The sequence below is a fragment of the Ammospiza nelsoni genome, chromosome 2 (assembly GCF_027579445.1).
Source record: "Ammospiza nelsoni isolate bAmmNel1 chromosome 2, bAmmNel1.pri, whole genome shotgun sequence".
Taxonomy (NCBI): domain Eukaryota; kingdom Metazoa; phylum Chordata; class Aves; order Passeriformes; family Passerellidae; genus Ammospiza; species Ammospiza nelsoni.
In genome coordinates, this window is record NC_080634.1 from 55,647,979 (window position 1) to 55,673,820 (window position 25,842).

Genomic DNA, 25,842 nt, shown 5'->3' on the forward strand with positions numbered 1-25,842 from the left:
TTAGGAAATCTGTAGTTCTGATGTAGAGCCAGTTCATACCTCGCCTCCCCTATTGCACATAGGCTGGTACCTGGTGACTTTCCACCAATGATTCAAGACCTTGAGGCAGTCGAGATTTCCTTTCGGGCCACCCCACTCCTACCACTGACCATGCAAATCCCAAGTCCGTGTCCGTGGGAGGGAGGGGCGGTTTGTGCCAGGGAAATAAAGCTCCCGCCGCTCGCACCGGGCTCTGCAAACGCCACTCCTCCGGCGGGGTGCGGAGCGGGGCCGGCTCCTCCCCGCGGCCGCCCGGGCTCCGGAGGCGGCTCAGCGCACGCAGGTACCGCGTTCCCCCGCCGCCCCCGGGCCGCTGCCGGGGCCGGCCGAACCGAACCGAGCCGGGCCGAACCGAGCTGGGCCGGGCCGGTCCGATCCGCAGGGCAGGCAGGCCCCGGCGAGGGCTGCCCGCCGGCGCGTCCCGTCGCCATGGGGACGCGGGCGGCCCTTCGGTGCCACCGCAGTGCGCGGCCCGGCCCGAGCAGCGCTCCGGCCCCGCGGCACTCGGGGCAAGGACTGCTGCCCTCCCCGGAGCCCCCGTGCCCGGGCGCTGCCCTCCGGGGCCGCGGGAGCCCGGGCTGTCACCTGCGGCTGCGGGGCTGAGCCCGGGCGGAGCGCGCCCCTGTGCCCCGCCAGCGATGGAGCCTGGTGCAGAGCTTGCCTGGCAGGGAACGTCTGGTATCGGAGCAAATCTCCCTTGCTAAAGCTCAGGACAACTAATAAGAGCGGTTTTGTAGTGTTTGCTACTATATTTAGGTGTGCAGCTTTGCCTGTGGAACCACTGAAAGCACCCAGTGACTTCAGTGTTCCTCACAGAGGTTTCCGCATTACTGCTGATCCCCAGCTTCACTTGGCCGTGGTCTGCAGCTTCGCATCTTGTGAGATCTAACTACAATAGTGTGATCACACTGTACTAGTGTGATCTAATGGACAACTTTAGATCACATTGTATAAACGAAATCAATATGGAATAGATTCCTTCTTTTCCATTAAAAGATCAATTCTGCAGTATTGTTCCATTCACAAAATAATGTCACATTTTACAAATCATATCATAATCCTCCGCAGTACTCTGTACTTCCTTCCGTGCATTAACTTTAGGGTGCACTGTGCTTTTCTTTATGAGACACTCATAAACTTGCTGCTTATTAAAAGTTAAGATCTGCAATAATTTTCATACATGATATGATATCCAGGACATGATATTTTTAGGAAGAATCTACAGCAGTAATGTTATAAAAAGTAATAAAAAGTACAGTCTTGAAAGGTAGTGCCTATTTCAGTAGTACCATATCAGGTGTTAAAGCACTATGTGCAGTACTAATTTGGGGAATTTTTATTTTAGCCACTGCTCTAAGAAAAATACATCATGGATAAATATGAACTCATTAAACAAATTGGAGAAGGATCTTTTGGCAAAATATTCTTGGCAAAAGGAAAAATGGATGATGAGCCATGTGTTATCAAAGAGATCAATTTAACTAAGGTAAAACAACAAAACCTGAATTGTATTTACCAGATTGTGCTACTTGCATTTAGCTGGGTACGAACATAAGTAATTTTTATCTCCTTTGTAGTTCCATCTCAATTATATAGAGCTAAGCTTTCCAAAGACTGTATTCTTTCTAATTTATTATTTTAAAAGCATAGATGTAATACTATGAAATGCTTTGCTTTTTACTGCATTTTTGTTCCTTTTAAAGCTTCTTTCTGCCTGCAATGTGTGGCACTGCTTAATTCAAATTCTGTAATAGTTGATTCAACTACAATGAAAATATTGCCACCAAAGTAACAAATCACAATTCTGTGGTAAATTTCTCTATGCTTTTTAATTTCCTTGTTCCCCACATCCATATTTTCAGACAGGAGTAATTCACAATGGGGTCTTTCCAATTCCCATTTATATTTATGGCAGTTTGATTAATCTCGTCTGATTTTAAGTTTTCATTCTGTTGCTGTCAGCAGTTGGGATGTTTGGCCTTTCAAGGAGAACAAGAGAATTAAATGTTTTTAGGAAGCTGCTGGTCACATCTGTTTTAGATTTCTGATTTAGAACAAGCTTGGTTGGGCCTTGAGGCTTCTGCCTTCTTTCCCACCGAGTGCAGAGGCAGCTTTGGGCCACTTGCTCAGGTGCTGGGGGAATACCACGCCTGGATCTGGTTCCATAAAGGCACTTAAAGTCTCTGTGACTTCAATGCAGGGCTTTTTAACAGTCAGTTTCAATGAGTGCCTACATGCTTTTGACAGGTCTGTTGCTATTCTGGGCCACCCCAGAGAATTTCTAATATATTAGAGAATTACAGTAGAAGAACGAGTTCTACAAAGAGCTGAATGTCTTCCAGGTTCAAACCCGGAAAAGCTGATACATGAGTAATGACAGCTAAATGAAAAGATGAATAGTTTCTCTCTCTGCTCGTGACCAATAAACCCCCTGCATTTCTAATCTTGGATTTTTGATGTACAACTAGAAGAATGGCTGCTAATGAAATATTGCTGTGAATCCCACTTGTTCAAAAATCAGAAGCTGGAGACAGAAAATTGCTACTTTGAAGTCAAAAGATATTTTTTTAATATGGTAGAGTGTGTTTTATTCAGTTATTGAATTTTGATTCTTTAAGGGTTATATTTCAAAAATATTTCTCAGGAATGAGGGTTAGAAACTTTACTATACACTACAAGAGGACATTTTGAAGGATAGATACTCAGAGAAATGAAATTTTAAGTAGTATTGATGGAAGTGTCATCATAATAAATTAAATAGAAGTTTTCAATTAATGTAACAGGGCAAAGAGTTTGCCTGAAATGTTACAAAAACAAGTAACACCAGTAAAATGAAGGATTTTTTTTTCTTTTTACTTTGATCTTTTGACATCACCCCTGTTTGCATTACAGAGTCATCTGCATCCAAACTCTTCAAATTCTTATGGAAATTCTTTAACTTTAGAGTTTAAATTCTTTAACTTAAGTTTAAAAGTTGACATTTGCCTGTTTGTAAAATGTCAAAATTGTGTTTGACTTTGGTAATGTTCCAATACACTTTCAAACATGCACTGCAATTTTTTTTAATGTTCTATATACATCATATTTTATGATATTTCTACATTGTCTTGGTACACTATTTTTGTATTAGTGGGAATAATGTGGTAATGATGTAACTGTTTTTGAAAAGTGTTAAATATATAACTGCTAGCATTTCGTTTCTTAATTCTTTTAGATGCCTGTGAAAGAAAAAGAAGCCTCTGAGAAAGAAGTCATTCTGCTGGCCAAGATGAAGCATGCAAATATTGTAACTTTCTATGCTTCTTTGCAAGGTTTACTTTTAACATTTCCATTTTCATTGTGGTGGAAGGAGTGGAAGGCAGAAAACCTACCTTGTTAGTGTTGATCACTCTTACCCCTGTCCCTAATGCCTTACATGAACGTGGGAAAAGGTTCCCAACTCCTAGAAATGGACACAAGGCATCAAACTCAGGCATTACTTGTGTTTTTTTTCACCTGTGTGAGTGGGTACTTGGCATGAATCCTAGATCCTGAGCTGTCTGTACTGTACAAGTTGAACTTTAGTCTTGGTTTTTTATGGAAGTCCAGAGTTTAATGGGAATTTACTAGGAGTTTCAACAGAAGATAACTTTTGAGTATAGCAAGGAATAGGGTGATCAAATAGGACAAATGGCTGATCAAACAGGCAAGAAATAGAATGTTCATTTCATCTGGTCTAACCTTGAGTTCCTCATATTTTGTTTATGCACATCACATACATATGACATTATATGATTATGTTACATACATCATGTATGCATGCACACATATCCACATACTTATTTATGCATATACATACACAGAGACAAAACAGGCAAGCACAAAAAGAGGCCATTAAATAGAAATGCAATCTGTTAGTACCTCTGAAATTGTCTTTTAGCATCTGGAATGTAAAAAACAGTATTGGCATTTCATACCTCGATACAGCAGTGTCTTTCCAGTGATCCAATATCAATCTCATAATGCTGTCTCATAGCCTTCTTTCTTCTGATGTATTTTGAATTATCACTCAAGGATAAAGAATTCTTCAGAACTAAAAGAGATGGAAGGAATTCTATTCACCATGAAAGCTAATTCCCTGTATTTATTTTTCCTCTGACATCTGCCATAAGCAGTGCCTTATGTCATAAAAGCTATAGTTGCAGCTTCTATTCAAATTGTTCTCTGTGACCAGGACTGTGAATGTTTTAGGGGACATGTAAATCAGATAGTCTTCTAACCCCAGAGAGGCAAGAATAGGTTGAATTTTTCTATTAAGCAGGCCCTGCTCTTTATTTTTTGCTTTTTGGAATATTGTCTACTTTTAACTTTTCCCCTAAGCCTTACTGTGTACTTAGTTATTGAGCAAAAACCCTGAACTTTGAAGAATTCTGCTACATTCCCTGTAAGAACATCTATCAGTGGGGTTCTCTTATGGATTTCCTCATGTATTTAATAGTTTGCTGAGTCTCCATTTAAATATATTTTCACATTTTATTTTTGTGTCAGGTTTCACTGGTTTCTCAGTCTTTAAAATGCAGTAGTAGGTAGAGGTTAACTGCTACCTTTTGAAAGAAGGATTGTAAAAATCAACATAAGTTATTGCTGTGTTAATGAGTAATACAGGAATAAAGGCAAAATTATGCTTTTCCTTTCAGAAGAGAACAAGCTATATATTGTGATGGAATACTGTGATGGTGGAGATTTAATGAAGAGGATAAATATGCAGCATGGAGTGCTGTTTGATGAGGACCAGGTGAAAGACATTTTCTTTAGAGGGAAGAACATATTCTGTGAAACACATGGTTTGAATAACTCAGTAATAACTGATCTTTTAAAGAAAACTTTGGTAATTTTAGTTGGAGTATAGGCAGGTTTTTTAGCACTCTTTAAGATCTGAAATGAATTCATTAGCAGTATGAGGATGACTTTTTAAATGCCCCCTTCCTCCTATTGCTCCTTGCATTGTAGATGTACTTTTTCTTTACATAAGTAATATACCCATTAAACCATGAAGACCTTCTTTTAAATAGTGCTTTCCAGTTATGGGGAGGATGTATTATATACAAATTCTCAATTTGTTGCTGCTATTTGCATCTCAGCATATCCTCCTTTGTACTGAAGTCTGTGGTAAATCTCTCATTCATTTTATTTTGGTCAAAACTTCTCTGATGCCATTTAAATTGTTGAACCAGCACAGACAAACAAGCCCAGATATCTGACTGCTTTTGGGCCATGTTTATGTATATTTTATTTTGTAAATAGGTGAGTATGATAAGTATTGCAATTCACAGAAGTAGAATTTCCCACTATTCCTTTATTTTTTTACTAACTCTTAGCTTTCTGAAGGAAATTTTATTTATGTAGCAATTAGTGGACTGAACTCTAGGGTTATTTAGTCATAAATAAAATCTACTTTTTCAGGAACAATAAAATTTTGCTTAGAAATCAAGTAGATAGTAGTCAACCTGCTGGTGGAAATATACTCTAAGGCATAAAATTGCGGGGAAAAAAGTATTGTGACTTTTCTTTTTGCTTTAGTAGTAAAAGAGGAACTCCTTTATGGAGAAGTCAGTTGAAAGTGAATTACTGGTTCAGTAGTAATGAATTTTAAGATCCTCTTGGGAGTCATACTAGAGACAGAGAGAACATGAAAAAAATAGAGGACAGACTCACAGATCATGAAAGCACAAAGGAGAGAACCAACACACAAATCCCCTGACAATGTCACAGAATAATACATATCCCATACAAGGCGAAAGAAACACAGACAGAAGAATGAGTTATAGAAACTAAAGATACATCTGCTGATCAAAGAAATGAAAGCAAATTTTCCCAATTTAACATAATAGTGTTAAATATATCTTTGTATTTTCAAATGTACTTCTGAGAAAGCCTCATTCATGGCATCAGCCCTAATCAGGAGATTATCTATTTAATTTCAAGCATTGCTAAAATAGAAGGTTATTACTTGAATCAAAGTCTTTCATGTGCATGAGTTTTCCTAAATAGAGAAGTGTATCATCAGGCTGTAGTTTTCTTTCTGAATTTAGTCCAAAGGCCCTTATTTAAGAAGATGTGCATATTGGAAATTATCTATATGTTTAAAACCTGTACTCGGCCAAGGATAAAGGATAAACACATGTGCTTACTTATTATACAAGTTTCTTCATAGCTCACTTCTTTCACCACTTTTCAATCCTTCATCTTCTTTCTTTTTTTTTTTTTTCCCCTTTTTTTGGTTCCTGGATCACATTCAGTAGGACTACAAGTACTCTACAGCTGCGTGGTATGACTTCCATCACTGAGGATTAAGAAGCCATTTCCCAGTTCTGTCTTAGTTATTTGCACTCCCTCACTTCTTAAAAAAGGTTTATTATTCTTACTCTCCTTTGGCATGATTCTTCAGTCCTTATTCAAGTGCATGTCAGGGAAAACTTGATGATGATAAGGGAAGTAGGGTAGGTATCTATTTCCATTTAGTTTAGTGACAGCACTAAATGGAAAGGAAAAATCTATGGCATTAACTTTAAAAATACCTTTTTTACTGTTCCATATTGTGTATGTTCTATATATTTTATATTTTGTTGTCTTCATTTTATATATTTCAGTAAGATGTCCCATTAGAGTCACACAAATTCATAGCTATCTATGTCTGTTACTTTCCTTGCAGATTCTCAGTTGGTTTGTGCAGATCTCCTTGGGCTTGAAGCATATTCATGACAAGAAGATTTTGCACAGAGATGTAAAAGCACAGGTAGTAAAACTGGTACTAGAGAGGGGCTTATTTTGTCCTGTGAAACATATGCTTGAGAAAGCCTGCCATCTTTCATTATCACATACTATTTTTGGGTTTATTTGCAGAACGTTTTTCTTAGCAATAATGGAAGGGTAGCAAAGCTTGGGGACTTTGGCATAGCGAGACAGTTGAACAGGTAAGCATGGCTTTTAATCAGTCTGTGCCCTGCACCACACAGGAATGTTTGTGAATGTCCAGAATGCAGCCTGAACACGCGAATTGTTTGTGGATTGTACTTGCTGAAGGGGTCTGAGTTACAAAGGGTCTGGCACTACATTTTCTCCTGTTATCCTAAAACATGCCATTCTGCATGGACCACAGATCTGTTTCTGGAGACACAGTTCCTGCTCATGCAGCTGCTGGCAATAGCTTCTGTTACCTCCTAAAAACAAAAGCGAAGAGCATTAAAAACTAAAGAGAGATTAAAGGAAGAGAGTTTGGACACACGTTGTGTGTCTTCCGAGACAGAGCCTGTGTTAATTTTTTTAAAAATACCCAGGATGACCACCTGGGCCTGAGAACATAGCATGGCTGGCCTTTCATCTGTATTGTTCTCCCAAAAAGAGAGGCCTTATCTTTAGTGACTTTGGGGACAAGGTTGGCCTATCCTGTGTAGTGGCAAGGTATGGTCAAAACATGCCAGGGGGCATGATAACAACAGGAAAATGCTTAGATTTGATCTCTTTTTATGCTTTTTGGTTATCTTTGACAGAATGAGTTCTCAGCATGTAAACTATTGTTGCCCAAAGTGCCTTCCTTTGAAAGTGTTCTGGCCATAGCTGCTGTAAGGATTGCTTCTACACAGCAGAACAGTACCCAGCAGATAGAAAGTAAACCTCAGAATTTGAGTGTCCAAGACACACATTTTTAAAAATATGTAATAGGCTTATACAGCAATATAACTGATGCTTGACGGTACTTTTCCTCCTGTAACCAGTGAATTAAGTTTCTGTGGTGAGTTGACATGGTCTGGATGCCAGGTGTCCACAAAAGCTCTGTCACTCCCCTCCTCAGCTATACAGAAGAGAGAAAATACAGTGAAAGGCTCGTGGGCCAACATAAGGACAGGGAATTGCTGTGCTTTCTGTTGAACTCTACACTATTAAGATACTGGCTCATTTTACACAGAACTGGGAAATGCTGTAGTTTTTCATGGGGGGTTCCATTATTCAGCTTTTTGGCGAGCAGAAGTAATATCCCCCATTTTAACCTGTGGCAGAGAAGTCTCTAGTTCAGTTGTTTGTAAACTTTTTCAGTGTGCAAGCCTTTCTGTTAATTGTGTTTCATTAGTACTACAGAGTTTGCCCATACCTGTGTAGGGACCCCCTATTACCTTTCACCTGAGATATGTGAAAATCGACCGTACAACAACAAAACGTAAGTCTCTGTCTCTCCTTCCTACATGTGTGAGGATGTGCAGGCATGAAAGAACTTTTTAGAATATTTAAAAGAATAATCTAAATCTAAACATAAAATATAAATATAAATATAAATATAAATATAAATATAAATATAAATATAAATATAAATATAAATATAAATATAAATATAAATATAAATATAAATATAAATATAAATATAAATATTTGAAAGACTATTTTCAAATATTTTTGTAATATGGTTTAAATCAGTATTTGTGCAGAGCATGGGAATTTCTCTTGGTCACCCTTTTTGAAGTTTTGTATTACTATGTTCAATTATTAGGTGCATCATTGTACTCAACAACTACCTTATACTATGCAACAATGTCAGTAGTATTTTGATTACAATGTCCCAAATATAGCAATTATGACTTTGATGTGATTCATGTACAGGCTTAATATAATTATATGTTTTGGCTTTATAAAATTACTTATACTTTAAACTCTCTTTCAATACTTTTTGTTAGTAGTGGTGGGAAATGAAAGTATGAGTATTTTCCCTTTGCTTAATCTGCTTCTTCATCAAATACCAAATTTATCTCATTTCCAAGATGTGATAACCAATGCATCTTTACAGTTCCAAGTTCATGAATTTTTTAATACATTCATTTATTATTTATAAAAACACACTAAAATGAAAGCTGCTAGTTTGGCTGCTTTGGAAATTTGCAGTAGCCAGTTGCAGGAAAGACAAATAGGTCTGAGGCTTACCCTGAAATACCAGATGAGAAGCACTGCAAAGTCAGGAGGTGAGTGGGCCTAGATCCTTCTCTCTATGGGAAACATGATCAACACCAAATGTTCTGGAGCTCACAGTAGCATCTCAGTTCTCAGATGCTATTCAGACAAGTTTACTCCTGTACTGTCTCCCCAGCTATCAAATCAGCTTTGTCCTTCATCCTGCTGGAAATATTAAGTAGAATTCCTGTATCATGTGATTTTTCTAATTATAATTAAAGAACCTAATTAGATACCATAGAAACATTGGTGCCACAACTAAAAATAAATTTCTAGTTGTTCTTTTTAGTGCGTCTTAAGAAAAAATAAAATTTGCACCAGTCTGTGAAAGAATAATGGTAATAAATTTGGGAGCTGAGAAGAGGTAACTGATTACATGGATGGAAATGTTATAGACTTTTCATTGAAACTTTAATTACTTCTTATTCACAGAGATATTTGGTCTCTTGGCTGTGTACTTTATGAGCTTTGTGCACTAAAGCATCCTGTAAGTACTGTACAATCAGCTCAGTGTCATATTATTAGAAAATACAGTGGTCACCTTGCAAAACCTGTAGTAGCAATAGTATTCACAGTCAGCTACAAGAGTTATTTTCATCTTATTTATTGATATTAAAGAATCACTGCTAGTATTTAACTTTTCATATTGTATCTGTTTTGTGTGTAATAACATAAAAAGTATTATGTTGTAATCCTATAACTTACATATATGCATGTGTGTACATACTTTGAACATATATTTCTTCTTTAAATATTACTAAACTTTTTCAAGACAGATGAACAATGGAAAGAATTAAAGACAGGCTTCAAGGTTAGGCTTAAGTATATAATTTTACTAATTTCTGTTTGAAAACACCAGTCTACACTTACTAAAGAACCTAATACTAAAGAACCTAAACCCCACATTTCTCCAGAAAGTGGTTTGAGTCCCAGGAAGAATTTTCCTAGAGGAAATATATTCTGTTTGAAAGCACATTTATGTCAGAAAATAACTGAGGTAGCATCTTCAGGAAGTTGTGTTGTCCTCAGCCTGTGACTATTACATGGAGAAGGGAACACAGCAGAAACGAATCTTGACAAAAGGAAAAGGATCAGATTCCTGAAACCAGCAGATGTTGACTTTTTGCTGAGCTTTGATGTGGGAGAAGGTAGAGTAGCACTTACAGAGCAATTGTGCTGAGCTAGGAGCAAGGGGGATACTGCTGAGGAAAACTGCTGATTTCACAAAGTAGCAAAACATGAAATATTACTTTGTATGAATATTAGGTGTTTTATTCTATATTGCTGCCCACTGTTTCAGTGTGGGGGCAGTGACTCAGTGCACATGTAGACAGGAAATGCAAACAAAGCTCAGGTAAATTCAATTCTACCACCTTCAAAACAGCCACATAAATAAAAGGGTGATTTTAGAAAGAACTTGGGGTTTTTTTTGCCTAAGTCCTGAAAAACTATATTGATGCTGGTCTCTTAAGAGATCTAGTGAACTGAGAGGACTGAGTTATCTGACTGGCATCACTTGTTAAAAGATCAGGATTGTATCTTCATTCTGGGGGGAGCACACAATGCAGAGGCTCTTGGGTGAAATGAGGTTTTGAAGGTGTACCCTGTGAAGAGAATATGTATGTAGATCTCTGTTGAACAGCTTTTGGCAAAACACATCCTGTTTCATTCTGGAAAGATGGGCTTCTGTGTCACTGTCTGACAGCAGAGGGTGAATAAAACTCTTCCAGGTACAGAAGTCATTAGGCCTTTTAGTTGTGCACCTGAAACCAGGGGAGCATAACTAGAAAACACAGTCAGAAAGTGTTTATATTAATTTTCTACAGCAAACCGTGGTTAGCAAGGAAGGATTTGTGGAGGGATTCCACAACACAGGGCTTCTCCCCACTAATCTGCTCTGTGAGACCCACCTGGAGTGCTGCATTCAGCTCTGCAGCCCCCCACAAAGGAAGGTCATGGGATTATTGGAATGAGCCCAGAGAAGGGCCACAGAAATGATCAGAGGGCTGAGGCATCTCTCCTACAAAGACAGGCTGAGAGAGCTAGGGTTGTTCAGCCTAGAGGAGACAAGGCTCCAGGGAGACTTAGAGCAGTTTTCCTGTGCCTAAAGGGGGCCTGAAAGAGATGAAGAAGGACTTTTGACAAGGGTATGTAATGATAGGATAAGAGAGAATGACTTTAAACTGAAATAAGGTAAACATAGATATTAGGAAGGAATTCTTTGCTGTGAGGGTGGTGAGGCACTGGTACAGGCTGCCCAGAGAAGCTGTGGATGCCCCATCCCTGACCCAAGGCCAGGCTGGATGGGGCTCTGAGCAGCCCAGTCTAGTGGAATGTGTTCCTGCCTATGGCAGGGAGGTTGGAATGAGATAATCTTTGGGATCCCTTCCAACCCAAACCACTCTACAACTGTGTCAACAAGTACCTATTTTCAGTTTGGGGTGTCTAGTCCATCATTCTGAACCAACAATACTTACTGTCCTCTTTTCACTGTTTTCCCTAATTGAGTTTCAAGGCAATAGTTTGCATGAGCTGGTGCTGAAGATCTGCAGAGGGCGTTTTCAACCAGTGTCTCCCAACTATTCCTACGACCTGAGGATATTGATTTCCCAGTTGTTTAAAATATCTCCCAGAGATCGACCATCTATCAATTCTATTCTAAGGAAGCCCTTCTTGCAGAGACATGTTCTCAGGCACCTGCCTCCTGAGGTGGGTGACTGTGTGCTGCCTGCTGAGCGAAAATAATATGGAAGTAACATAAACAGTTCTATCAGATACTGTTTTTTCTGATAGGTAGCATGGGAAGAGCTCAGTCACACTGTGGTATATAGAAAAAGGCCTTCAGCATCTCACTCTAGAGCCAAGCAGATACAAGGTAATGATAATAATATTATGTATCATTAGTTCTACAGTAACATTTGTTAGTTGTGATACAGCTGTTGGCTGTAACTTTCTCCAGCAGTCTTTAGTGCACATTTGGATGAAGGGTTTCACCCAAACCTAAAAGTAAATAGAGGAAAGAACTGCCAACAGCAGAACCCTTCACCCAGGCAAAAAGCACTGCTGTCCTGTTCAGAGAAAGACAGCTTTAACACCAGCTCATCAGCTATGGTCATCTAGAAGAGATGCCATAGGAAAGTGCTGAAACATTAATCTTAGTTCTTTAAAAACCAGAATTTCCAAAAGTGAGAGGCTTTGGTCTAGTTTATGTCCCTCACATGAAAAACGTCCTTACTGTGTGAAAAAAGCATAAATCTTGCAAAACATCCTCCATAGTATTTTACAAAACAATATGAAACAATTTTACAAAGTCTTAGAAATTTTATTAAATTGTGAGACAGTGAACTCTATTATGATTAAGTGCCCATTGATAGACCAGATTATGTATGCAGTTTCTAAGAAAACATGAATGAGACTAAATATATGTCTATGAACTGTTGAATATCTGGCATGTTTCTAGCAGTGTAACTTTGTTCTATGTTCTTCATTCTATCACAATGAGTCCTCAAATTTATCTTTGAAATATCAAAACAGTTAACATAGTTCTGTGAAAATATCCTATGTAATTACTGAACAACACTTTGGACTCCCCTTCTCCCCCCCAAAAATATTCATCAGTAGTGTAGGAACCCATGTTATTTTGAAAATGACTTTAAATGAGGTTTATCTGCCCGCACAATTAATGTGATTTGGACAGAAACCAAACAACTAAACAGCTTAGGCACTTAGAAAAAAATATCTGATCATTTAATCATAGTTTTAATACATTTTATCTCCCAAACATGATACTCTTAACAGTCAATACTCATGAAAGATTTAAAACTCACTTAGAAACTACTTAACCCAAGAAAGGACACTGCTTTTCATTACAGTACAGTAAGTATCTAAGATATTTGCAAAATACTGACTGACCAAATTGGAATGGTCTGTACTTGTATTCTCCTGCATGGGAAACTAATAAGGTAGATTTTTCACTTTTCAGCCTTTCTTTTCAAATTTCACGGGAACTACAACATTGCCTAGTGATTTGTAGAGTATGGAGGGCTGGTTTAGAAAGGGAATGCCTAAGCAGTGGGCACTCGGAGCCTGTGAATTAGACCTCCTGTTTTGTGTTCTTGGAACTAGCATGAAATCAATGCTCCAGTTTATAAAAGTCTCCCTCTTATTGAGTGTGCTGTGTGAAACTAATCAATAAGATCCTGTTTACATGAATGTGACAAACCATGTTTTCAAAGCAGGTCATTCTCAGAATGAAAAGCAGAATGCCTAGGAGGTGTGAGGTATGGTGATGATGGTGAAAGGATATAAAGAATGTTTATTAACCCAACCTGTCAATGTTAGATGTGGGCATCCTACTATGGTTTGCACAGAATGCAATGTTTTAATCTCTTATTGTTAAAAAGCACATAAACTTCAGAAAACAAGAGTCCAGGACCCAGTTTCTCTAGAATCTGGAATAGTGTTGCCTTTCAAGAAACAAGAATTATTTCAAAGAAATGAATGGAAGCCTCCTTCAAGAGTGCAACAGCCTATTATTCAGGTACTGTGTATCCACTTTCTCATATATATATATATATATTTATACACAGATACACACACAAAATCATCTTCAGAATTATGCATTATTACACACACGCACACATATATATGTACATATAATCTTCAGAAAGCAAATGCCTGCACTTGAAAAAGTTACTTTAAAAGGCTTAAGACATAGTATGTGTTTAGCAATATATATATATATATAAATATATATATAAAATAAGTATTTAGCTTAATGTCTATGCTGAGACAGTAGAGACAGTTAAATGTGCCTGAATCCTCAGAAGAGATGTTTTGAAAGCCTAAATGGGAAATACTGAATCTAGGCTGCTTTGCTATGGTCCTTTGTAACAAAAGGATTGAGGCATGCTTTTCATTTATGTTTGCACAAAGGGCAAATAAGCTCTGCGTTTGCATTTTTTGCTATAGAAGCAAATAAACTGATCCTGTTACTTCAGCCCTTCTGACAGCTCATTCATGGGCAAAATCACCAGCACTCACTGCCATTGCCTCAGACACTTGTTACTGACAGTCTTCTGCCAAATGCAAGCCCAGTTTTTCACAATCACTTTGTCTCTTTCTTGTTTTCCACCCCCTCATTTCCTCAGGCAGGGTATCAGCTGTATGCTGTGCCCAGCTGCTTTCTTAGCATCACTGCACACACTTTTGTTTATCTTTAAGAGCATGCAGTAGTACCTTGAATGCTGGTGACCATAAGCACAGCACATTTAGGATCTGGGAGCCCCCAGATGTGCACACTGCAGTTACATGAGCTTAACTGGTGATAGGGAACGTGTAATTCCCAGAACTGCATCCACCATGCAGTCACTAACACTAACTGTGACTAATACTGGCCCTATGTGGAATATAGGACTTGGTTTTCTTCACAGTTACATTTGTGCCAATGCAAGTCCTGAGATGGATTAAGTTGGAAAGGTGGTTTCTTTTCACTGTGCACTGTTATAATCAAAGGCAGAATTTTGTCCATTGTGTTTTGACCTACCCTGGGAACACATTCCCAGAATGTTTCCACATTCTTTCAACATCCAAATAAACACTGTGCAGGGTTTCAGGGACACTTGCATAGTGCCATGCTTTGAAGATGTTGCTTCAGGATTCACAGAATCACAGAATGGTTGAGGCTGAAAATGACTTCTGGTCATCATCACCTTGTCCACACCCCTGCTCAGGCAGGGTCCTCCAAACCCAGTTGTCCAGGACTATGTCCAGTTGGCTGTTTAATAGGCTCTAAATCCTGTTTGGGCAACCTGTGCCTCACCCCAAGTTACTCTCCCCCACAGTGAAATGTTTTGTGATGTTCAGAGGGAACCTTCTGTGTTTCAATTTGTGCCCATTGCCTCTGGTTCTGTCTCTAAGTACCAGTGGAAAGTCTGGCTCCATTCTCTTTGCACCCTCTCTTCAGGTAGCTATAACCATTGATAAAACCCCATCTTCAGGCTAAACAGTCTGAGCTATTTTAGCCTTTCCTCATAGGAATAATGCTCCAGGCCTTTCACTGTACTTTTTCAAGCTTGTAACTCTCTCTTTTGTTCTGGAGGGCTCAGAATTAGACACAATACTTCATGTGTGACCTCGCAAGTGCTGAGTAGTGCAAAAAGATCACCAATCTTGACCTGCTGGGAGTAATTTTACTAATGCAGGCCAGGATGTCATTCACCTTTTTAGCAAGGGCACATTGTTGGCTAATGGTCAACTTGTTGTCCACCAGGCCCCCTTTCTCTGCCAAGCTGCTTCCCAGTTGGATGGCTCCCAGCATATACTGGTGCAGAGCGTAGGACTTCGCACTTCCATTGCTGAACTCCATGAAGTTTCTGTCATCCCATTTCTCCAGACCTTTTGTAGTCCTTTTGGCTGGCAGCATGACCCTCTGGTGTATCAGCCACTCCTCCCTGTTTGGGTTATCAGCAAACCTGCTGAGGGTGCACTCTGCCCCCCTCTCCCCCGTGATCTGAATCATCAGTGAAGATGTTGAACTCTAGTTTCTGGCCTTCAGCTGTGCTTCACCCTGTGATCACTACCCTCTGGGCCACTTTTCAAGCAATTTCACTGCCTGCTCATCCCACCCTCAATTCATCAGCTTGCCTATGAGGATTTTATGGCAGTGTCAAAAGCCTGCACGAAGGCAGTTGCATGATAGGAAATGTCCCCTTGCTCTCCCCTTGTCTGTCAAGCTAGTCATTTAATTGTAGAATGTTAGTGAGTTGGTCAAGCATGCCTGCTTCACTAGTCACACTTCTCAGTGCCCTGGCATTTATTTGGATAGCCTAATTTGTTTTCCCTACTGCTTGGGATTGCCATATTTCTGGAAACCATACTGTAAAACCTACTTCACTGAGGAATGAGGTAAACACTTCTTGGGGTTACTTCTTCCTTGGGAACTTTGCTGACAGTTGGAAACTTTCTTCTTATACAGATAGGAATTTTTATTCAACTGTAATATGGACTGTACCACAGGTACATGAGTCTATTTTCAGAGGATCTATGAAGGAAAATGGGGAGGAATAGTGAATGTATTTAACTGTGAAAGTGATACTTAGATGCATTTACATTTATATAAGAAAGTAAGCAAAACTTGGCATTTTTCTCATGCACTGTATAGTCTCCCACAGTAGAAAAGTTTGTGGATGCCTGACCACAGTTATATCATGCAGTGGCAGCTAGGTGATCATCTTGTCTCCATTGTTCTTATGAGAAATGGAAATGACAGTCTTGTCTCAAAGGAGGAATACAGGGATGTTTTATCACAGGAAGGGCTTTGAGAAGTGAAAGCCCAACTCCCACATGCACGTAATCAAAGAGATGAGAAATGAAGCAGCACAGTGTTCCCCTGAAAGCAGCCATCAATGCCTGTACTGTCCAGAGCTACATCCCAGCTTCCCCTTGCTATTACATGTCAAAATGAGGCTCTCCTGGAAATAATTCAGTGCTTTAGGCTCCAGAACAATGAAGTGACTCTAGGGCCAGGACACTACAGAGTACAAAGCCCTGTGCTGACTCACAACAATGTGAGCTGCTGCTTAATGACAGGAGCTGATGGAACAGGGGAAAAGGAAAAGGCAGTGGTGAGAGCACATAAGCCCTGAGAAGTTTGGAAGTTTCTGGGTTATATTTTAAAGGATTTGGAAAACTTACACTAACTATTTAATAGTCAGTCATATTACTATGCAACTCAGACTGGGGAGAAGTACAGGAAGTTAATTCAAACTTGTGCTGATACAAAGGAGTACAGGTAAAATAACATCCTTTACTATATTTTCAGCCACAGTCCTCCAGATTTAATATGGCAGAAAGGCCAGGAAGCATTAGAGTACATGGTCATTATGGTCACTACTATGAGAAGCTTGACAGCTTGGAAAGGAAAGCTAATGCACATTATGACCTTTCTCATATCAGCCAAAGAGTTGAAGATTACTATGGACTAAAAGGACAAGTTGCACCTCCTCCACCTGACTGGTAAACACATCACTCTATTTATGTCTGTCTTGTGTATTCTGAGCTGTCAGCCTTCCTGAGTAAGTAACATTGGCATAGCTGATTTAGTAGAATGCCTCCTCAGCTTTGTCTTGGATAATTTTTCTCTTTTTTTAAAAAAATAAATTCGTTACACAACAACACAATTCCTGTTCCTGTTCATCTAGAAATTCCATCTGGACTGGCCTAGTGTGTGACATTTCATTGTCAAAATGTCTCCCAAGTCTCAGCCCAGTCTTTTACTGGGTAAAAAGTAAAATATAAGCTTTCTGTAGAATCTCTGATTATGCCAAGGATAAACACTGCCTATCTTTCACACCAGGATGAGAATAACACAAAGATCAGAAGCAGTTCTGCACTGAAGGGAACTGAGTGAGAGCAGGCCATGAAAGTGTTTTTTTTTTCCCATGCAGTGCTTATATTTCTGTTTCAGATATAAAGACCCTTTCTCTAGCAGTTTATTTACTTCAAAGCTTTTCTGTTACTAAGCAGAGGTACAACAATGGACAAGAGATCTCCTGTCCATTCTGTGACTGGCCACTGTAGGTGTGGATGAACATTGAAAATATTGAGAAAGAAATTTTGAATGCTTCCAAAGCTTTTCTTTAAAGTTGACAGAATCATTAATTTTCATTCAACAACAACAGTGTTTAGAATGTTTCAGTTACAGATCTTCAGATTTAGAACATCTTTCCTGACCTGAATTTCTGGTGCCTTATTTAAGGACAGAGTCAATTCAGTTTTGCCTCCCTGTGGCACAAGTGGATTCCTGAGGTAGGAAATGAAATAAATGGGAAATGGAGCTTACAAGTGACTGATGGTTATTTTATATCAAAAAGCAAAGGAAAAGTTTACAAACTACACAAAGTTTGACTGATAGAATTAGGCACAGAGGAGACAGTAAAAAGGTTGCTGAATATACAACCTCCATTCTGACAATTTTCACTCATTTTGAGGACCAGGAAAATCAATTTTATTTTAATTAATGCTTTCAATACCATTTATCAAATAAAAGGTGGAAGGGCTTTGCTGCACTGTTCAAAAAGGCTTAAGTAACTGAAGTAATAGGAAAGGGAATGCCTGGAAAGAATGTTTCCTTATTTTACTGTTGTGCCATATTTATCCATATTTTATCCATATTTATATATTCATGTAGTACAAACAAAGCTCTGTTTGTCATATGTGGTAGAATTATAGAGAATTATTTGTGCAAAGGTAGCAGAGTTTGTGAAATAAAACATAGTGTATGTAAATAATTTTCTTTCAGTACTGCAGAATTTCTTCAAAGGCGGTTTGAAGCCCAGCAGTACAAGATTAAAGTGGAAAAGCAGATGGTAGGTAAATGCTGAACCACTGAAAAAAATCTATAAAAGAAGAATAGAAATCCAAAGATGAATTGATGTATTTTGAATAGTAAACTGTAACACTGTCAGGTGGAAGGTTTTGCTCTTGCAAATTCCCTGATCTGCTCTGCAATGTTCATCTGAGGTTTTATTTCCTCATACAAAACTGTAGCAATGTAAAATTCTACTGTGGCTTTTTCCTCCAAGAACGTACACTTGCCTTTACTGCATTCTTCAGTGGAACAGGGAGAGTGAATTGAGTGAGCACTGAAGGGGAGGATTCTAAATGAAAACTCATTTGCTCTGGGATTCCTTTGTACATCCATAGGGACTGCGACCATCCTCTGCTGACCCGTATCATGACCAAATACAGCAGCAGAAAACAAAGGGAGAGCATCTCAAAAGCCATCAGCAAAACATGTCTAGAAAGAATGAAATGAAAGAACAGGTAAATTAATCTCTTCCTTAATTGCCTAAAATTCTCTTCTTATACTCTTGACGGTAATGTTCCTGGCATAAGAATTCTTTTTCATCAGATTCTCTTTTCCACCATCGATTCTTTTCCGTTCTTTTCCCATCTTTTAATGGAGAAACAATATACTTCTATAGTTTTGCTTTTGGATGACAGAGAAAACAGATACTTCTATCTTATGTGAACATATATAAATTTCTATCTTTAGTTTATTAAAAACATATTCTACCCTGCTGTTCTTTAATAGGAGTATTTGAAACAATTGCAGAAAATTCGAGAAGAATACCACAGTGATATAAAGGAATTCAGAGTTAGAGCAGGAGTACTCCAGGTAACAAAGCTCAGACATGTGGGTACTCATATTTACTTTTTTATGCTAGAATACTTTATTAGGAATTGAAATGAACTTTAAAAAAAAACATTCCTTAGGAGAACCAGAAAATACAAGATAAAACCTATCTTGTGAGGCAAGGAAAGGCTGAGCACCAGTCTGAAAGCAAAGGTATATCTGGAACAGGAGAAGAGTCACTTCAGGTATCAGTACCATCTCCATCTAAATAGATCTTTCTGAGCGAGTCCCACACTCCCTTTGATTCATTCTCTGGGACAAATCTGTCAATATCAGTAGCATCCTCCTCAGTGATCCTGGATCTGAGTTTTAATGAAATGAATCCACACCACTTGATGAAATTAAGTGGGTTATAGGCAGCCAAATTAGGAGAGAATTTAGATTCCCATTGATGTAATGGGAAATGCATGATAATGATAAAGAAGCATTAGATTTTGGGCCTGCCTAGTGTCACTATATTTCATGGGCTCTCCATCTTTTGGAGAAACTGAATAAAAGTAAAATCTATAAATTGTTGTGGTTTCTCCTGAGGCTGAAGGCATGCCCTGATTGCTACAGATCACAGAGGACTTTGCTTTTCTCTGACGCATTCCTATAGGAGTCATTATAATATGAAAAGGAGTAATTAAATATTTTTAGGTGTTGGCAGAAAACAAGATGTTGCAAAACAGAGCTGTACTTTTTACAGGCACAGTTTTCCATTGAAATCTTGATTTTAATCACTTCCAAAGTTTTCCAGAATGAAATGAGTCTGAGTCATCTGGCATGTGATCATAAATAAAAATCTGTATTATTTATATCTTGACACAGTACTGTATTTTGCTAACATGGGTTTTTGAAAAATCAGAAGCTTGCAATTTATGCAGGAATTTCTGGTTTTCTTTTTGCCAGAGAAGCCAGAATTGGTAATGAAGGATGGAATAATCTTAAAGATATTTGTAAAGGAAATTCATGACTATATTTGCTACTTAAAGAAGTCTCTTTCTTTATGTGGTATACATATATTCAGTTACAAAGAGTGTAATTCAAATTGTATTTTTTCTCTCCTTCCAGGATATGGAGGAAAACTTTAAACAAGTCAGACTCCAGGATAGGCAAGACCAAATAATATTAGAAAAGAGACATAACACAAAAGTATCCATCTTTACTGTTGCATTTTTTAAAAATTTTCTTATTATATCTGTACATTTCAAATTACTGTATTACTGTGGTAGGTCTGGAAATTAAGTTATTTGAGAGTTAATAGTACTGGTTTTCTGTTTGTTAAAAGTTTATATCAGAAGAAAAGAAATGAACTTTTCCAACCATTTGAGGGATATTCTCCTTAGATATTCCCACCTAGTAACTAATCTCTACCTCCTCCTCCTTACATCAAACTGCATTAGTAGTGCATGGGAACTCATGTTTATTCAAATTCTAAGTAAAGTCAAGTCAGAATGCTAATTTTAAAATATTTTGTTATAAAATGTGATTCCCTATACTTTTTAAATCATAGAAGGAGATGGGAATTGAATTAGAAATGCACATAAGACACCAGGAATGTTTCTGACCATAAGATCAGAAAGACTGTGGGCTAAAAGTCTTTTATGAAATATTGCATGGAAGCAGTACTGTATTCAATTTTACTTCTGGTTGACAACCAGCTATAAAAACAAAACTTGGTGTATTGCAACAATTTCAATTAAATGTTTATCAAAGGCCCTTAAAATCAAAAGTGGATGCAGTAATTTTAAAATATCACTAAAGGAAAAGGATTATATTTAAGGAAGTCTACTTTTGTCCAATGTGTTCAACTTTGATCTTCTTAAGCAGAAGAAAAATGTTGTAAAATAAAAGTTATTTTCAATAGAAGACTAATTTTCAAATTTGTAGTTCCATATAATTTGTGTACTTTTATTTAAATGCTTCTATTAATTAGAACAGATTAATAACATGTGAATTTTCTTTAGGGAGGAGTAAAATTTGAAATTAATTTAGATGTATGTTTTCCTGAGGAAGACAGCATTCAAGAAGCAGAGGTATGTTTTAGTTATATTCACAGCATTTACATTAGAAATCTGGAACCATGACAGCTCCATAATCTAAGATTTGTTTCCATTACCATCATCCTCTGCCTTTGTTATAATGAAGCTTCCTATTGAGGATTTGTTTTCGTGTTGCATATGCCTGCCCTTCTACAAGAGGATAATTGCTGGGAAGAAAATTGGGTGATACTTGGGGCAGTCTTTCACGTGGTAAAATATGAAGGAGTGCAGATATTTAGATTTCCTAAAATGGAAATATCTCAAAACTGAGTAATTCTGCAAATGCTAAATTTAATTTGTAGATTGTTTTAGTGCATTTCTGTTTCTTTTTAGAAATGAAGCAGTATTGTATTGTATCACAAATCAAGAACAACTACAGACAATATTATGTTTTCATTTAGTAAAATTATATTTGTGGCTTATCAGCACGTAATAGCTACCTATTAAGATCTTTAGTAGTGTATTAGCATTTATTTTAAAAGTTCCTTACAGCAACAAAAGGATTATTTTTAGTATATATATTTTTAATTTATAAAGCACTATTTTGTCATTCTGTTGTTTCACATCTCTGTGGAGCCCCATGCAGCTCCCATGCAGCACAAATCACAATTTGTAGCTTCTGAATCCTGCTACTTCACTTTTTGTTACACAATTTTCCTGTGCATACCTGAGGTTGGCTGGCAAACACAGTAAAATGAGAAGGGATTAGCTATTGTACTGTATTTGTTTACTGTTTCCAGAGTAACTTACTGTTTTTTCAGGTACTAGATAAACTCAATGAGACTTTAACTTTTGTGGATGCTGAGAATCTTAAGGAGAAATTGGTGGAAGCTTATGAAAATGATACAGACAGAGCTTTGGAAAAACTGTCTGACTGTCCAACAGGTATTTATTGGGGAAATGCAATGCTGAGTATTAATCCTGAAAATTACATAGGAGTTAGGTAAATTCAGTAACTCAGGCTATATCAAGTTTATCTCAGGAGCTCTTTCTTTATATCACATAATATTATAATCATATAGATATCTACTTTACAAAAAAAGTCCAAAGAACTTTGCCTCTTCTTTTTCTTCCCCTTAGAGTCCATACATGATATGAAAAAACCCAGAAAACATTGGCAACCTGGAGCCCCTCAGACACTACTGAATTTTTTAGCTGGTGCCGATGTCACATCTGCATGTCCTACTATGGCTGGAAATGAACTCGGTGAGAAAGTTTTGGCTTTCAGTGAGCACCTGAAATTCAGACTGCATTCATCCATACCTGAATGGTATGGATTCACATGATCCAGCAGGCTTTTAATTGCATTTTCCCTCTCACACTGCAGTCATGTTGTGTTGCTGATACGTACCGAGAGCACTGTGTTTTATCAATCACTCTGTGGCCTGACTCAAAATGCCAATCTATTCAATAATCATCAGCACTTTCTCAGGCCTTGAGATGATGCCACACAGGAACAGGGCAGTGAGTGCCAGTGCCATTCTGGAGCGTCGTGGAGTGTGGTGGTGTTTGCAGGGGTCCCAGGATGAGGGAAGAGATGGGAATCTTGACTCCGTGTTTCAGAAGGCTGATTTATTATTTTATGATATATATTATATTGAAGAAAATGATAAACTAAAACTCTACTAAAAGAATAGAAGAAAGGATTTCATCAGAAGGCTTGCAAAGAATAGAAAGGAATGAATAATAAAATCTTTTGACTGACTAGAGAATCCAAGACAGCTGGAGTGTGATTGGCCAATGATTAAAAACAACCATGGGACCAATCAAAGATGCACCTGTTGCATTCCACAGCAGCAGATAATTATTGTTTTTCTTTTCCTCTGAGGCTTCTCAGGAGAAAAATCCTGGCAAAGGGATTTTTTCAGAAAATACCATGGCAACAGTGGAGTTCTGTTTTCCCTCTGCACACAGTGGTGGTGCCACCACTGTCACAAGTGCCACCTCACCCTGCCTTGGCTGTGGTATGCTCCACTTGAGAAAAGTCCCTGGGCTTCTTACAGTACCACTGAGTACATTGCCAGGCAGACAAGTATCTCCTATGACTGGTTTCTGCAAACAGGAGCTCTTCCAACATTCCAGCACACTCCACACACTGAGATAGACAAAAAATAACCGGAAGAGTTTCCATGGATAGTAAAGGCAAAGCAGAATATTATTAATACACCACCTTTTGCTCATGCTGCCTTAGATGAAAGACCACCAGGCAGAAAAGAAACAGGAACTTTTTTTAAGCTCTTTCAAACCAAGAAGACAAGTTTCGGAGCTAGGACTGCTTAGGGAAGCTGCACCTGCCTATTCCAGGTTTAATAAGAAGTTACTTAAGCATTAAAACCAGCGTTAAACATTTTTAGTGATGAGTAGTCCAGACCATTTCCACCTATCCATCAGATTAAGTACTTATAAAAAAATCAGGAGTATTCCATAAATATTCCAGAATTACACAAAAGGAAGAAATCAGTGTTGAGACTAGAAAGTCTGAATCTGACAAAAGACAGTGCCGAGCTACACTAATGCTTTAGTGACCTGAGAACCTTGCTGTTCTTCAGCTCACCATGTTATTCTGCCTGAAGACATCCCAGAAAACAGGAAGCAGTGGAAACAGACACCACCAGAGACACTCCTGAGCATCTTAGCAAAAGCAGAGCTATCTGATGATTCTTTTATCTGTTTTGAGGAAGACCAAGGTAGGATGTTTTTCCTGTAAATTCTGCATGTTTTTCTTTAGTGTAATATTTCTTCTACCCGTGGCAGAGTGTCTGTGATGAGAAACAACATTTTGAAGCAGTTGGCAACCTAGGGATAGAACCTCTGCTCTGTACCTGAAGCACTGAGAGGCCTCTTCCAGAGCATTGCTCTTTTCAAAAGCAGGGAAAGAGGCAAGCCCTGCTCACTGGCTATTACCTTCATATATAATTCTTACCTTTGCTTGGGTGGACAAAGGAAAGCCACTACTGCCAGCAGGCTGGTAGGTACCACAAACCTGGAGCTAGCACCTGCAACTGCTGAGGTTGAAGAACCCTGTAGAAAGCATTTATTCAAATACATACATGGCGACTTAAATGATAGCGATGACTTTACAACAGGGTCCATGCTGAGACAGCTGACACTGCAATTGATTCAAACTCACCTACACTGCAGCCCACTTTCCTAAGGTAACAGACTTTAAAAATTACATTTACTTTGCATCAACAGAAGTGAGACATTTACATTGTTGTAATTTGAACAACAACAAAACATTTCAAGCATTTATTTATTTGCTATTCCTTTACACATACTTTTATAGTTTTCTACTATACAGCTGAAGGAAAGTTTCTTTTTCTTTACAGAAGGGAGATTAACTCTGTTGCCTCCAGAAGAAAACAAGGAAGATGATTCAGAAACGTACTCTGCTGTTGATGTTGATGAAGGTAGACTTGAGCCAAGATCAGATGGTGAAGACACGTAAGTCAAGCACATGAGGAGAAAAATCCAGAACTGGACAGTCTTTTAGGTTGCATTGCCTAAAGTTTTACTGTGTTCTTAAAAATTCATAAATAAAGAAAACTTAGAGAGTCTGCTAATTTAACTTTTAATTCTGGAATTTGTCACAGGCAATGCTATCATTAAAAATTACTGCAGAAATATTAACATGGCCTTGCAGCTCCTTTCTCTTGCCTTTTAAAAATAGGTAAACAATCTGACAGAGACAGTTCACATTGGGTGTGTTACTTGTATATTATTTATAAAGTGTTTAAAAAAACTCTAGGAGGCCTTGAATGGAGAAAGGTTTGCTATGAAATTATATTTATTTAATTAATATAATTCTCTTGTTTTACTGTGCAGAAATTTTGAAGATTCTGAAGATGAACTCAGACACGAGCTGGAGGAATCTCTGGAAAAATTGTCAACTTCTCCAGCAGAAGAGTCTCACATCTTTTCAATAAATAAAGGTGAAACAGATGAAGAGAAGATCAGTTTACCTGACAAACTTGGAAAATCTGATGATGATTTACAAAGTAATCATGGGTAATTAGATGTTGAATCACATGAAAAAGAAGGTTGTCATTCTTTTTCTTTAAAGGAAAAACAAAGCAGAGTACATTTCAGATGTCTGCACATTGAAAAATCCTCCTCCACACTGAAATGCTGCTTCATCTATTTTTCCTAACTGGACATTATTCTTAACCTGGACATACCTGACAAGTCTTGCTTGAGCGTATTTCTGATTGTGTCCTCTGTTGAACCACTTTTGTATCCTGTAAGAGAGTCTCCTAGTTTGTGTATTTTATTGCCCTAGATAAATCAACTCCTTGTTTTAAGAATCTCTTCCAGCTTTTCATAATCAATGTGTACTGCCAGTACAGCTTTGTAATCTACAGTTTCATTACACAGTACTGACCCTATGTAGTAACAGCAGCTGCTCAGGAGTTTTATATAGCAGCAGTAAAAGGGTTTATTAGTGCCATGAGAATTGTGCATTCCCCAGTTCCTAATAAAACTTGTAGGTATGTAGGTTCTTCCAACCGTATTTTTCCACATAAAAAAAATTTCATGCAACCCAACTGAATCTTAAATAAAGGGAAAACTACAGTCTGTAGTCTGATTTTAGCAGGTTTTTTTCAA

The 25,842-nt window shown here is 38.1% G+C and overlaps 1 protein-coding gene across 1 annotated transcript; it reads left to right on the plus strand.

The window, feature by feature from the left end:
* The first annotated feature begins 1,408 nt into the window (after positions 1-1,408).
* NEK5 (NIMA related kinase 5) lies at positions 1,409-25,541 on the plus strand. Its single transcript, XM_059466437.1, has 22 exons — positions 1,409-1,525; positions 3,254-3,350; positions 4,716-4,813; positions 6,731-6,814; positions 6,922-6,992; positions 8,147-8,233; positions 9,448-9,502; positions 11,524-11,724; positions 11,809-11,890; positions 13,419-13,555; positions 16,838-17,031; positions 18,317-18,383; positions 18,721-18,840; positions 19,112-19,195; positions 19,294-19,398; positions 20,267-20,347; positions 21,163-21,231; positions 21,999-22,122; positions 22,318-22,443; positions 23,787-23,924; positions 24,567-24,681; positions 25,063-25,541. The coding sequence occupies exons 1-22, from the start codon at positions 1,409-1,411 to the stop codon at positions 25,247-25,249; spliced, it is 2,439 nt and encodes an 812-aa protein (XP_059322420.1). The 3' UTR covers positions 25,250-25,541.
* Positions 25,542-25,842: the final 301 nt, after the last annotated feature.